Here is a 14,967-nt window from a genome sequence, read left to right as displayed (position 1 = left end):
TCGGGGCAGACAACTCATACTTTGACTTTTGTCTTGTAGGCCAGACTTCATCTTTTTAAAGCTGTCCGTTCTGTCCTAGCCAATGGAATGAAACTACTTGGAATCACACCTGTATATAAGATGTAATTTGTAAAGAAAAAAACAATGGCATCCCAGTGATCTGTTTTACAGTTGAAAATGGAAGTAATATAAAATTTTACCTGTGTCAGAATCTATATTTATTAGTCTGAATTTGTGAGTTTCTACCTATATTTTACTCCCTTAATATTTTTTTTTAGCAGAAAATAACTGCTTATCTTTTTTTTTTCACTGCAATCACAAGTACTATGGAACCTTTCGATCTAAGTCAGCTGTTAATTTCCTTTTAAGTGTTGTTTCTTTCCAGTAGGATGGAGCCCTTTGTATGTAAGAATTATCTGCACTTTTCTCTTTGCATATTCAATGCACACCATAGTATTTGGCTCACAGTAAGCACTTAATAAATTACTCGTGCATTCATTGGACCTAGGCAGCAAGAAAACTGGGAGACATTTAACAAACACATGTTTATGAAATTGAGTTCAGACTATATATGTGTGTATGCATATATACATATATAATCATATACAAATAGTATACATATACATAATCATATACACATACATACATAAAGAGAGAACCTATTATTCTAAACCAGTTTCAAAATTGTGTTTTTGTGTGGTCTGGGCTCCATTTCACACTTTTCTACAATCTCATGGTGAAATGTTGGACAGGAGAAAAGTGAGAAATGGTAAATAACAGTAATAGTTATGCATCTTACTAGTCTGATAGTTTCATATAAAACAAAGTTTGTGTTTTTTATCCAGCATCTACACATGGTGATTATAGTGCCTGGCAGCCTAGTTTAGAAAAATCAACCCTTAATAATAAGCATGTTGAGAACAGTTGGCATAGTGAATTCCAAAATCCAGCCTAGGTTGAAAAAAATACCATGTATAATAATGACAAAATATTTTCATACATAATCTTAATGTACACAGAAACACACATACACGAGTCTCTCTAAAGAAAGTATTATGTAAATAAATTAGATTTATTGCTGAATTCCCCATGAACATTATGGAGATTTAAAAAAACCCACTGGTTTCACAAATTACTCTTGATGAATCCAACAGCTGATCATTTTATAAAAGAGTACAAAAGTGACATAAAAAGTTTTATGAAGAAAAATTTGAATTGAGATTACTAATGGCACAGAAACAGTGCTAAAGAAGCACTAAGTCACCACCTAGATTTAATTAGAGTCATCAAGTGGATTCAGTCTAAGAGGAAATAATATGTTCATTCTGTTTCTGAACTGACCCATCTACTTAGGCATCTTATTTGTAAGAAGCCTAAGCCTCTGTTGGTATAAGATGACATGCACTGCAAGGTGGAGAGGAACTTTCTCTTCCCCTCACATTTGACCAAGAGTTCTATTAGTGCAAAAAAAAACTTTGGCACTTTAAAACATCATCTAGAACCACACCCCACATTATTTTTTTAAAGCACTAAAAGTCTTTTTATGTACATTATATACAGTAATTCATGTTTTCCTAAAATTATACAAAGTGAGCCCCTTTGCATGTTGGCAACACCTTCCTTTAAGTAGAAGTAAGTTCTCATGCCATACATTCAATTTTTTCATTTTGTTAAAGCTACCTTCTAGGATTAGCTTAAGGCTGTAGTTTTTTTGTTGTTGTTGTTTGTTTTTTGTTTTAGAAACAAAATCACATATTACTGAGTTTCTCTTTTGAAGCGGTTTCTTCCCCTTGGATTATTGTTGTATCTTGTCTGGGCAATCCATAAAGGTATATTGAAACACACACAAGAAAGGTACCCAGAGCAAAGTTGAGTGCTGAAAGAAAACCAAAACAATTTCATTATTGATTTCCCAAGTCACTTTTTTCACTGAATATTTTTTAAAATCTTTTGTGCAGTTTTCAATTTTCAGGCTAGATGAGAAATTAATAGTTTACGTTTAATAACTCTCACTACTTTAAAAATAATTTGTCCACCATAGCCAGATAACACCAGAAACATTCACCGACTATCAGTTTTTCAAGAACAATATATTTGACCCTTGAATTTCACCACAAATACAGAGGGAGCTTAACATGGGTGAGCTTTGATACTTAATATCTATGTGATTTTAAGTAAGTCACTTAACATCTATTTGCCATGGCAACTTTCTAGGACTTATTTCTACAAAGGCTAATTAATGGAGTTGGCTGCACTGACAAAGGCACCACACCATGCATTATAATTGCATTTTCAGTCTGTGTAGGAGAAACTTCAAGACTTCCACTAATTACTTGACTAGATAAATAATGGGTGTGGTAATAATGACTTATCATATCAGTCCAAACTTTTCCATCTTAAACCTGAATTCCAAGTAATAAAACGAACCATCAGTGGTCAAGACAATGTTAAAACCCCAGCAAATGTCAAAGTCCAAAAAAGGTTGGTTTTAGTTAAATCTTGATGCTAATAATAGTTGCATTTGGAGGAGATTAATCTTCAAAAGTAGAAATTAAAAATGATTTATTGGCATTCTATTTACTTTTCTTATAATAAGTACTCTAGTCACATTCTAACTACTGCCAGGCACAAACAGTCTTACTACTAAGAACTAGGTTTTTAATCAGCCTTTGTCATGAACTTTGGCATGGATAGGTGAGAACTATTAAAACCAATTTGAAATAGGAAAAATAGTAAGAGACCTCTGACAATACTGCCATAGTAGCAATGGCCTCAGATGGTATCTAAGAGTTCAAGAAGACCCAAATTCAATTCTTATCTGGCAAACTTGTTTCTCGTCACCTGAGTAAATCACTTTAATCTCTCAGATCAGAACCCAAGATCAGAAATTTCAGAAGATAACCTTTTTGCTAGGCGAGGACCATTCTTTGTCAAGAGCTCTCTGTAATAGTGAAATCAAATATCTTCTAATAACTGAATTATGAAAATAATAATTAGCCTCTAGAAAGTTTTTACTCAGGATTCCCATAATGTGTTATCATTTCTATAAATTAATCTGAAATTTCAGGTCTATTTACGCCAATAATATTAATGGCCTGTTTCCTTTCCTTACTGTGGAATTTTCATGAACTGTTCAGATATCCTGATATTAATCTGTACTATCATAACAAATGTCCAGAAAGGGAAATTATTATAGCATAAGACATAAAAAAGTCTCTTGTAATTCCCGCTTTGTTGCTTAACTAGAATACATCTCCCACCTGTGGAAACCATTCTCTTTTTTCCTCAACTATTGAACTCAGCAAACAACTAATCCAAATATATATGAGAAAGCATCTGTAAACATTAGGACATACTTATCTGTAATCCAAACAAAAGGAATGAAGCAACAGTAGAAAGAACAATGGCTGCTGCTGCAGAAAATCCTTTCAAGATATTGTCGGTGTATTTTACCACAACAGAAGTATAGATTCCTCCAACGCTGGCAAGTACTGGGATTGTAAATCGAAATGAAATTATCATTAGGCAAAATATTCTCTTGTGTGGTGAATTCTCAGACATTTTACCTTTGGATTTTTGGTAACCTTGCAAATATGCCAATGAAAGTTATTGTTTCTTCCTAATTGGATTTCTTTTTAGATGCCCAAGGGAACTATATAATTTACTATTGAAGTTTCCTTTTAATAAGTTTTAACTATGAAGGAAAATTGCTTGGAAACAGCTATACTACTGAAACAAGCCAATAAAATCAAAATTATGTTCTTCAACTGATGTACACAGTAGCGAAAAGATCATTTGAAAATACTATGAAACCTTAAAATCGACAATAAGCAAGGTAACCAACTCCTGGGATACTTACAAATAACAAACCAGACGTAGTATGTATAGCCATAGAAAAATCCTTTTTCTATAACGTCACCTCCATCTGACATGTAGACAGCAGCTAATGTCACTACAATTCCAGATAAATACATCTGGATATTTCTCACCCATAAGGAAGTATCTGAACTCTTTAAAACTTTTTCAAAATACACTCCTGGGAAAAAATACATAAATAAAAACTTTTAAATACCAAATAAGATAAATCCAAAAAAATTAACAAATAATAATCGTTTCAAATTAAACTGCTTCCATCACTTAAGTGATGCTATATAATACATAATGTTTAGTTATCTGGAGCACCTACAGTCCAAGCCAGATTAAAATATAATTGGAAAATGATTGACAAAACAAAGATGCAATAAAGGATAAATAACAATACATTTTAAAACTAAGTATTTGACTTATAGGAATTCTTATGTAAAATTTAGTGATTCCAATTCTATTTGAATTAAACCACTGATGGGGGGGGTGTAACTTTTACAGAGTAGGCTCTTTAGGGACCACCTCTTCCCTGAAGTCTTTCTAGATCTGTGTACCATCTCAAATTAATTTGTTATTTACTTACCTATGTACATACTGTATTTTCCAATAAAATTAACTGCCTGGTCATTCAATGTATAATAATAATAATAATAATAATAATAATAATAATGTTTTTGTTGTTTAGTCATTTTTCAATTGTGTCTTAACTCTTCATGACCTCTTTTGGGGTATCTTGGCAAAGATATTGGAGTGATTTGCCATTTCCTTCTCCAATTCATTTTACAGATCAGTAAACTGAAACAGTTAAGGGACTTGCCCAGGGTCATCATAGCTGTGTCTTGAGGTTAGATTTAAACTTAGGAAATGAAGTTTTCCTGATTCCAGGCCTAATACTCTTAATCACTGTGCCACCTACCTGGTTCTTATTGATAGAAATAGCTAACACTAATAGAGTACTTTTAAGGTTTCAAAATTTATTAATACATTATCTCATTCTGTCTGCACAACAACTCCATGAAAGAGATGCTATCATCCTTATTCTATAGAAGAAGAAAATAAAGCAGACAGGTTAGGGAATCTGCTCAGGGTCAACAACTAGTAGACTCTGAACTCTAGTCTTCTTAAATCTGAACCGCCTAACTTAGTAATGCGTACAAATTAGTAACTTGTGACACTGATTTCTAAAAATCATTATCAAAATTACCCTCCGTTGTACATTTTAAAAAGGCGAGGGGGGGAAAATCTTTATGATTATTATCTAATAAGAACAAAATATCTGTCTTTAATATGGTAAGTTTAATTCATATTTGGGTTCTCATAAGGTCAGTGAAAGTTTTACTGCTGCCAGATGAAATAGTATACATACAGTGAACTGCTTTCTAATAAAACCAAGAGTTACTAATAAATACATTAAAACTGCAAATGAATCCAAATAATCACATCTGAAATGCTTATAGTACCATTTAACTAAAATAGAATTTAAAACTTAATTCTTTTTTCAATATAATTCACTTTACAAGACTCATAAAGGGCTACTTAAAGTTTCTCATTCACAGAATGAAACACCTGCTGAAAAATTATATTGAAAATATTTTAAAGATACACATTTTCTTATTGGAATGAGCAGTTATCATTATAATTCAAAATTATTAAACTCTACTGAAGTTGACCTTTGAACATCCAAGGATTGTAGATCCCACACTACATGGCTCCAAACTGCTATGCTTTAAGGTGACAACTGTACTGAATCTTTCCTTTGTCTCCTGTTAAAACCCTATCCTTCCACTCAACTAATTCTGTTTTAAACTAGGAAGAACAGTAGATTCTCAAGAACAAACCAGATGAAGCAAATTTATTCACATGAAATTTTCAGTCAATAGACTTTCTTTTTTTGCGAGGCAATGGGGTTAAGTGGTTTGCCCAAGGCCACACAGCTAGGTAATTATTAAGTGTCTGAGGCCAGATTTGAACTCAGGTACTCCTGACTCCAGGGTTGGTGCTCTATCCACTGCGCCACCTAGCTGCCCCGTACACTTTTTTCTTAAGGAATAGAGCCTCCTCTGGCTTTGTGAACTTTTTTTCAGGGAACATTTTAATTTACTTTCAGGATTATAGTTGTGTTGAGTAATAATGAAGTTGCTAGAACTCTGTTTGCCAGATAAGTGTGGTGTTTATATATTATCTTTAGAAATATGAGTAGGGGATATTAAATCTACACTGAGTTTGAGCCATTGCGATCAATTTTCTAAAGCTAAGGTGATACAAAACTAATTTGTGTTTTCATCTTAAAACTGCAATGAAACTTTTAAAACACCCTGTATAAAAAGGTCAAATTGTAATAGTAAAAAAAATGGCAGTTATGATAAAGCCAGATAAACAAACATCCCGTTAAAGTATATTTTTCAATCCCCTATAGCTTTTATGGTTTACCTGCAAATCCTGAACATAATACAGCAACAGCTATAGCACCAAACCCTAACAATGGATTCTGCTCCACCTGCAACATTAACAAAAACTTCAAGTTAATTGAGAAATTTTGATCCTTCTAGGTATTCATTAAATGAAAATTTTGTTCTCAGGTTATTGTCCTAAAAAGGTTAGGCCATAAGAATAGTATTCTATGGCTTAATTTTACCAAGATATAGTAGATTTGGCTAAATATGACTTGTACAGGGTTTTGAATATGCTTTCAATCTTTAAGGGTCTATTATTTCATTCATGTGGGAAGTCCCTGGACCAAAATGTGTGACACTTCCTGTAATAATTTGGGTCTTTGAGAATTGCTGTAATTAAAAAAATTAGACACTTAATGACCCATTTGGTAATGAGCCTTTCCAAAAATAGAAAAATAATGTACCATTGAATCCATACTTAAAGCCTTGAGTAGTGTTACCCAGAGCTTGTATTCTATTGGCAAAGTCTTGGAGATATGCTACACTGAAATATCAGAAGAAGACTTTAGAGGAAAAGATTGAGATATGCCAGAGGTTAAATCATGTCCCCCAAAATATAACTATAAATAATAAAATTCTGGGATTTCCGGGGACAGAGCCAAGATGGTGGTATAAAGGCACAAGTTCCCCCCAAAACTCCAAAAGCCATCAAATTATGACTAGCCAAAATTTAGAGGAGCAGAACCCTCAGAAAGACTGAGTGATATAATTACCCAGTCCAAGACAACTTAGAAGTTATGCAAGAAAGGTCTGTTTCAATGGGACCAGGGGTTAGAAAGAGCTTCAGTGCAGCCCAGCCAAGCAGCAAACCAGCTCCAGCCTTCCAGAATAGTCCTGGGGGGTGCCTGGGTCCATGGCAGGGGGACAGTTGGCCCAGGGATCACCAGGGACAACTTGAAGGGTGGGAAAGAACTCTACCACACCAGAGTGAGCAAGCACCAGCCTCAAAGCAGCCCTACAGTGAGAACCTGCAGTGGGAATCGGAGTCACCCAGCATTTCCAGAGTTCCCAGTCCACAGCAGGTAAAGGGGTCGGGGGGAGACTGAAGAGGTCTCTTAGCTTTCCCTAGGGCAGGACTCTGCTGTTTACCCACACTCAGATCCAGATTGCAGTTTAGGCTCTCATACTACCATAGTGGAACAGGGACCCTCCTCACAGCTTCAGGGAAGAGGGGAGGGCCTGTAGTCATCCAAAGACCACAGCACAGGCAAGAGAGCAGTAAGAGTCTCTCAAAGACTCTTAAGTTTGCTGTGGGGTGTCCCAAAACTCCCCCAAAAGTCTTGGAAGTGTGGTAAATCACTCATAGGCTGAGAAAATGAGCAAACAAAAAAAAAAGAATCTGACCATAGAAAATTGCTTTGGTTCCATGGAGAATCAAAATACACACTCAGAAGATGAAAAAGTCGAAGCTTCTGTATCCAAGCCTCCAAAAGAAATAAAAAATGGGTTCAGGCTACAGAAGAGCTCAAAAAAGACTGAAAAACAGTGAAGGGAGTAGAGGAAAAATTGGGAGAAGAAATGAGAGCAAGGCAGGTAAATCATGAAAACCAAGTCAAGCAACTTGATGAAAGAAATAAAAAGGGGGCGCCGCTAGGGGGCGCAGTGGATAAAGCACTGGTCCTGGAGTCAGGAGTACCTGGATTCAAATCCGGTCTCAGACACTTAATAATTACCTAGCTGTGTGGCCTTGGGCAAGCCACGTAACCCCATTTGCCTTGCAAAAACCTAAAAAAAAAAAAAAAAAATCAAGAAAATAACATGTTAAAAACCAGTTTAGGCCAAATGGAACAAAAGCAGTCCAAAAGGCAAATGAGAAGAATGCCTTGAAAAGGAGATAAAAAAAGCTCTCTGAAGAAAATAACTCCTTCAAATGTAGAATGGAACTAAAGGAAGTTGATGGCTTTGCAAGAAATCAAGAAACAATTAAACAATATGAAAAGAACCAAAAATTAGAAGAAAACGTGAAATATCTCAATGGAAAAACACCTGACCTCAAAAACAGACCCAGAAAAGATAATTTAAAAGTTATTGGGCTACCTGAAAGTTATGACCAGTAAAAGAGCCTAGACTTCATTTTTCAAGAAATAATGCAGCAAAATTGCCCTGAGATCCTCAAAACACAGGGTAAAATAGACATTGAGGGAACTTACCAATCACCTCCTGAAAGAGATCCCAAAAGAAAAACTCCCAGGAATATTATAAGCCAAATTCCAAAATTCCCAAGACAAAGAGAAAATATTAAAAGCTGCCAGAAACAAACAATTCAACTACCATGGCTCTATAGTAGGGATTACACAGGATTTGGCAGCATCTACATTAAGGGCTTGTAGGGCTTGGAATATATTCCCAAAAGCAAAAGAGCTTGGAATGCAACTGAGAATACACTACTCAGCAAAACTGAACATAATCTTTCAGGAAAAAAGATGAACATTCATAGAAATAGGGAACTTTCAAACTTTTCTACTGAAACAACCAAAGCTGAAAGAAAGTTTGATTTCCAAGTTCAGGGGAACCATAGAGGGGGTAGACAAGAAGGATGAATTCTAAGGAACTTAATGACGTTGAACTGTTTGTATTCTTGCATGGGAAGAAGATACTGATAACTTATATGAACTTTCTCATTTATAAGAGCAGTTAGAAGGAGTATATTTAGACAATGCACAGGAAGGAGTTGAATATAATGAAATAAAATGGTATAAAGGAGTCAGTAGGTGATAAAGCAATGTACTGGGAGAAAGGGAAAGGAGAGCAAGAATGGGTTAATATATTTCACATAAGAGTCAAGAAAAAACTTTTGCAATGGAGTGGATGGGGGGAAAGGCGAGAGGGAATAAGTAAGCCTTCATTCTCATCAGAAATGGTTCAGAGAGGAAATAACATAGATGCTTAACAGGGTATAGAAATCTATCTTTCCCTAGAGAAAAATGAGAGGAAATGGAAGCGATAAGGGGGGAAGGGGGGAGTAGGTGATATGATAGAAGAGTGGGAAGATCATGGGACAGTGGAATCAGATACAACATATGTCTGAACAGGGACAGGGTGAAAAGAAGAGAGAGAGAATAGAATAAATGAGAGTAAGGAGGAATAATGTAGAGGGAAATATAGCTAGTAACAACTGTGGGAAAAGATATTGAAGCAACTTCTCTGGTGGACTTATGTTAAAGAAGGCAACTTATCCCAGAGACAGAGGCATTAGACTAAAATATACTTTTTTTCCTCTCTCACTATTCTTGAGGTTTCTCTATCTTTTTTAGGGGGAGCGGGGTTTATGTTTACTCTCACAACAAGATTATTGTAATAATACAAAATAAATAAACCAAATTGTCACGTATAAAAAAAATTTAAAAATTCTGATAAAACACTGATAAATCCCTCAACCTTGGACTAGTAACAATACCTCAATTATAGGAAAGACAATATTGATTTTCCATACCCACTACCACCTCAATGCTAGTCTTACCACTTTGTGCCTGAATACCACAATAACCTAATTGATTTCCCATCCTTCTGTCTTTCTTTCATTCTTGAAACACAATTTTCTCCTGAAATACAGTTCTGATTATGTCTATTCCTTGTTTAAATGATCTCTCCTGGCTTCCTGCTGCTAACAGGAAAAAAAAATCTAAACTAGTCATACCTTAAGGACTCTTCACATAAGGATTTTATGCTTCATTTACAATGGCTTATGAACTCTTGAACAAATCTTATGATTTCTTGTCCTTGCCATTTTGTTCACATTGTTGCCCCTGCTTAAATAGCCAATACTTGATCCTTTCTAAATCTTACTCAGTTGTTCAAGATCTATTTCAAATGTTAATACCTGTAAGAATGCTAAGTAAATTTGATTTGTGTTTTTCTTCAAGTTCCAACTATCTATATACCCTTAATTATCACCTAATAATTGTTCCTAGTGAATTATGCTAATCAGACAAGGGATGAAACTGGTGTTTGACTGCAAGAGAAGCAGACTCAGAAACTATGAAAAAACTATAAAATACTTTTCACACAAATAAAATCAGATCTAAAAGACTGGGAAAACATGAATTGCTCATGGAAAGGCCGAGCTAATATAATAAAAATGACAATTCTACCTAAACTACCTATTTAGTACAGTGTCAATCAAACTTCTAAAAAATTACTTTAGTGGTGGGTGGGAAGTAAGATTGGGAGAAAAATTGTAAAACTCAAAACTCAAATAAAATCTTAAAAAAAAGATTTCAAAAAAAATTACTTTAGTAAACTAGAAAAAATAGTAATTAAATTCCTATGGCGGAGCAAAAGATCAAGAATATTAAGGGAATTAATGAAAAAATTGGAAAGGCTATACCAGATCTAAAATTGTATTGTTGTCCAAAATGTGGCATGTGGCCTGCTGTACAATTTTACGTGGCCTGCCTGTGGGTTTACTAAATGCTTTAGTAAACGAAGCCAAGCTACAACAGAGCTCTCACTAAAATGGAAAATCAAAAGGTGGTTGTCTAATGTTTAAATAAAAACTTTTAAAAGTAAGGCTGGACAGCCCTGTTATAAAGCATCAGTCATCAAAAAAGAATGGTGGCTAAGTAGAATAGATCAGGTACAAAAGAGTAGTAAATGACTACAATATTTGCTGTTTGATAACTCCAAAGATTCCAACTTCTGGGATAAGAAATCACTCTTCAATAAAAGCTTCTGGGAAAACTGGAAGATAGTATGGCAGAAACACACTATACCAAGGTAAGGTTAAAATGGGTGCAGGATTTAAGCATAAAAGATAATATAAGTCAATCAGGAAAACAAGAAATAGTTTTCCTGCCAGATCTAGGGAAAGGGGAGCAGTTTATGACCAAAGAACAAATAGAGAATATTATAAAAAAACAAAAATGGGTAACTCTGATTACATTAAAAAGTTGTTGCACAAACAAAACCACGCAACCAAGATTAAAAGGAACATAGTAAAAGGGGAAACAATTTTTACAGGTAGTGTTTCTGACAAAGGTGTAATTTGTCCTCCATCCTCAAAGAAGACCATGACATCAGGGAGGTGATGTCATCACAAGCATATAAATTGGACTCGGGTGGCAGGTTCTATGCTGATACCAGCCTCACTTTCTCCTCCAGAGCCATCTGGGTCCAGTGGCCAGATATGAATCAGGATGACTATAGCTCTGGATGCGAGGCAATCAGAGTTAAGTGACCTGCCAAGGTCACACAGCTAGTAAATGGCAAGTGTCTGAGGCTGGTTTTGAATTCAATTTGATCCAATGACACCACTATTGGGTTTATATCCTGAAGAGATCATGAAAAAGGGGAAAAATCCCTAAAGTCCAAAAATACCTCAGCAGTTCTATTTGCAGTGGCAAAGAATTGGAAATTGAGGGAATGGCTATCAGTTTATGGTATATGAATGTGATGGAATACTATTGTTTTATAAGAAATCATGAGGGATGGGATTTCAGAAAAGCCTGGAAAGTACTTGCTGAAGTGATGCTGAGTGAGATGAGCAGAGCCAGAAGAACATTGCCCACCCTAACAACAACAGGGGGTTGATGATCAACAATAATGGACTTGTTCGTTTCAGTAGTATAATAATCAAATAATACAAAAATCTATATTCAGAGAAGGAACTGTGGAGTTTGAATGAAGACCAAAGCTTATTATCTTCAATTTTTAAAAGTTGTCTTATGTATTATGTCATTGTGTTTTCTTTCATCTGTTTAGAACTGACTTCTCTCACAACACATTCAATTTTGATCTATGTTTAGCATGGTTACAAATGTAAAGCTTTTATCAATTGCTTTCTGTCAGGGGCAGGGGGGAGGGGAGGGCAAGGGAGAAAAACTGTAAAACTCAAAGCCTTGTAAAAAAAAATGATTGACAAAACTACCATTGTCTGTACTTGAAAAATAAAATATTTATTTTTTTAAAAAGTCTAAAGAGGCTTCTTCATACCTGCTGCTGAGGAAACTTCTTTTGGGAAACTCAGGAGTATAAGGTGCATCAATAAATCAGTTGGATATGGAGATACATGGCAATCCTAATAGCTTTACATCTGCACTGAACTTTTAAATGTTTTAAGTGATTATATATCCATTATGCACTTTATTGATGCACTTATGTCTCCCAGATGGCTATTCAAATTTGAATAAAAATTTTAGTGTTTAATGCTAATCAGTAAGAAGAGTAAAACTGGCCCAGAAAAGTATTTAGCTCCTTCAATTATTAGGTCTCTTTAATTTAACTTTAATTGGTGGTCAGTGCTGCTAACTCCCCCTACATCTCTGATCCTTTCAGATGTGGGAGACTCAAACTTTTTGAGACCTTTCCTTGTTGCTAGAAACATTGAAAAAAAAAACAGAAAGGGTCTGATTACTTATTAGTAGTAAAAAACTGATTACTTATTAGTAGTAAAAAAAAAAGACAATAGTAAGGTTCAAAAAGTATCAATGATAGATGAGCAGAACCAGAAAAACACTGTACACCCTAACAGCAACATGGGGGCGATGATTAATCTTGATGGATTTGCTCATTCCATCAGTGCAACAACCAGGGACAATTTGGGTCTGTCTGCAATGGAGAATACCATCTGTATCCAGAGAAAGAACCGTGGAGTTTGAACAAAGTTCAAAGACTATTCCCTTTAATTTAGAAAAAAAAAAAACTGCTATCTTATTATCTGATCTTGTTATCTCTTATACTTTATGTTTCTTCTTTAAGGATATGATTTCTCTCTAATCACACTCAATTTGGATCAATGTACAACATGGAAACAATGTAAAGACTGATAAATTGCTTTCTGGGGGGGAGGGAAGTGAGATTGGGGGAAAATAGTAAAACTCAAAATAAAATCTTTAAAAAAAATTTAAAAAATATCAATGATAAGGGGAGGCTAGGTGGCGCAGTGGATAGAGCACTGGCCCTGGAGTCAGGAGTACCTGAGTTCAAATCCGGCCTCAGGCACTTAATAATTACCTAGCTGTGTGGCCTTGGGCAAGTTAACCCCATTGCCTTGCAAAAATCTAAAAAAAAAATATCAATGATAATGTGGACAGGTTAACAACTTGCCTTTTTGTTTTTTTTAAACCTATCTTTGAAATTTTGGGGTCATAAAAAAATCTTAAATTAAAATTACCTTTCTTTTATAATGGCATACTCAAGTTTTTCTGTGAAATGAGCCTTCTTTAATAAGGTTATAAAAATGTGGATTTAAGACATTCTGCAATTAGCAGTCTGCTATATGTGATATTCCTTACCAATACTTTGGTAGCTTGAGCGGGTTTCCACTGAACAAGTGTGACTCCAGCACACAACATAAAAACTGAAATCCACTGTAATTTACTGAGGGATCGATTTAACATTAAAACAGTACATAAAGCAGTACAGGGAATCTTTAGTTGGTAGGTAACCTAGGAAACAAAAACATAGGATGGAGAGTTAATATAAGTTTCTTAATGGCATAAAAACACAAAGAATCTTATTTTCTAATTTCATTTTGAGAAAACATATGCAGAACTATTCAGAGAGACAGTCACTTAAGTTCAACTCTCTTCATTGTGAAAAGAATTTTAATTAATTCCTGTGTGATGTGATAATTTTATTATTTTCATTAAGCCTACTTACCTGGTATACTGCTGCATCCAAATTACTAAGAGCTAAGAAAGCCATGTTGTTCTGAACAGCATATACTAGAGATGGTACACTCAACTTCATCAGTTCTCTTGGACTTCCTAAGACATTTTCTTTTAAAGAAGTCTTGAATCTACCCACACTACCAGTTTCTCTTCAAAAGAAGGAAAGAAAAAAAAGACATTAAACAAATCTGGATAGCTTCCCTCATGCTAAGCATAGTCTATATGTTCATTTCTGGTTCTCTGATATAATTTAGCAAACAATTTTAATAACTGTCAGATAATTTCAGAGTGAAAAGAACTCTGAAGGTAAATGAGGCTTCCAGCAATACAGCAAAGAGTAAAAATAACAATATCAAGTTTTATTCTTGGAATATATAAAAAAAGATAATAATCATGGTTCAGCATCAAATGCTTTTTATTCAAAGATAATTCCAGAAGTTCATCTCCATTATGAGAATGGTCCTATACTAAGATGAAAAGTTGCTTAAGAAATTAATATGAATCATTTTTGCATTTCACCCACATCACCTCCCACTCTCCTTTAGTTCCCCAATACATTATATGTCCAAACTGCTAAAACTTTAACCACTTTTTTCACATTCTATATTTTCTCAAAACATCTCTTCATTTAACTGTTTTTTTAAATAAATTATATGTTATAGACACAAGTTTGGAATTAGATATTTGATTATTTGAAGTTTATATCAAAAAATTAATGTCAATTTGCATAAAGTGTTTGGTGCATAGAGACAGTAAGCTCCAAATAAATAGAATGAACACAGGATTTGAGAACAACAGAAAATGATACCATATAACTTTGAAACTAATAAAAAATACAAATGAATTCAATTAACAGACCAAAACTCTTTCCAGAAAATCATATACATAGAGATAATTTATAAATATGCTGCCAAGAAGGCTAAGGCATTTTCTCAATCTTAGTAGAAGGTCTCAGGCATTTTTTTTTTAGGTTTTTGCAAGGCAATGGGGTTAGCTTGCCAAGGCCACACAGCTAGGTAATTATTAAGTGTCTGAGGCCG

At 34.6% G+C, this 14,967-nt stretch overlaps 2 protein-coding genes across 4 annotated transcripts in view; one reads left to right on the top strand and one right to left on the bottom strand.

Annotated features, from left to right (window-relative positions):
- Positions 1-3,491, top strand: part of RARS2 (arginyl-tRNA synthetase 2, mitochondrial) — a 70,914-nt gene extending 67,423 nt beyond the window's left edge. The window contains exon 20 of the mRNA XM_074187124.1: positions 40-3,491. Coding sequence (XP_074043225.1) covers positions 40-126 — 87 coding nt within the window. The 3' untranslated portion in view covers positions 127-3,491. The remainder of the gene's footprint in view (positions 1-39) is intronic.
- Positions 1,052-14,967, bottom strand: part of SLC35A1 (solute carrier family 35 member A1) — a 48,749-nt gene continuing 34,833 nt past the window's right edge. For all 3 annotated transcript variants that reach the window (XM_074187126.1, XM_074187128.1, XM_074187127.1), the window contains 6 exons: positions 13,917-14,076; positions 13,550-13,702; positions 6,295-6,361; positions 3,860-4,036; positions 3,357-3,491; positions 1,052-1,876 (listed from right to left, as the gene is read on the bottom strand). In XM_074187126.1, the coding sequence (XP_074043227.1) occupies positions 1,749-1,876; positions 3,357-3,491; positions 3,860-4,036; positions 6,295-6,361; positions 13,550-13,702; positions 13,917-14,076 (820 nt within the window). In that variant the 3' untranslated portion in view covers positions 1,052-1,748. The remainder of the gene's footprint in view (positions 1,877-3,356; positions 3,492-3,859; positions 4,037-6,294; positions 6,362-13,549; positions 13,703-13,916; positions 14,077-14,967) is intronic.

This window comes from Macrotis lagotis, chromosome 5 (genome assembly GCF_037893015.1).
Source record: "Macrotis lagotis isolate mMagLag1 chromosome 5, bilby.v1.9.chrom.fasta, whole genome shotgun sequence".
Lineage (NCBI taxonomy): Eukaryota > Metazoa > Chordata > Mammalia > Peramelemorphia > Peramelidae > Macrotis > Macrotis lagotis.
The sequence above is the reverse complement of the archived record's forward strand: the minus strand, read 5'-3'. Positions and strand labels throughout refer to the sequence as shown.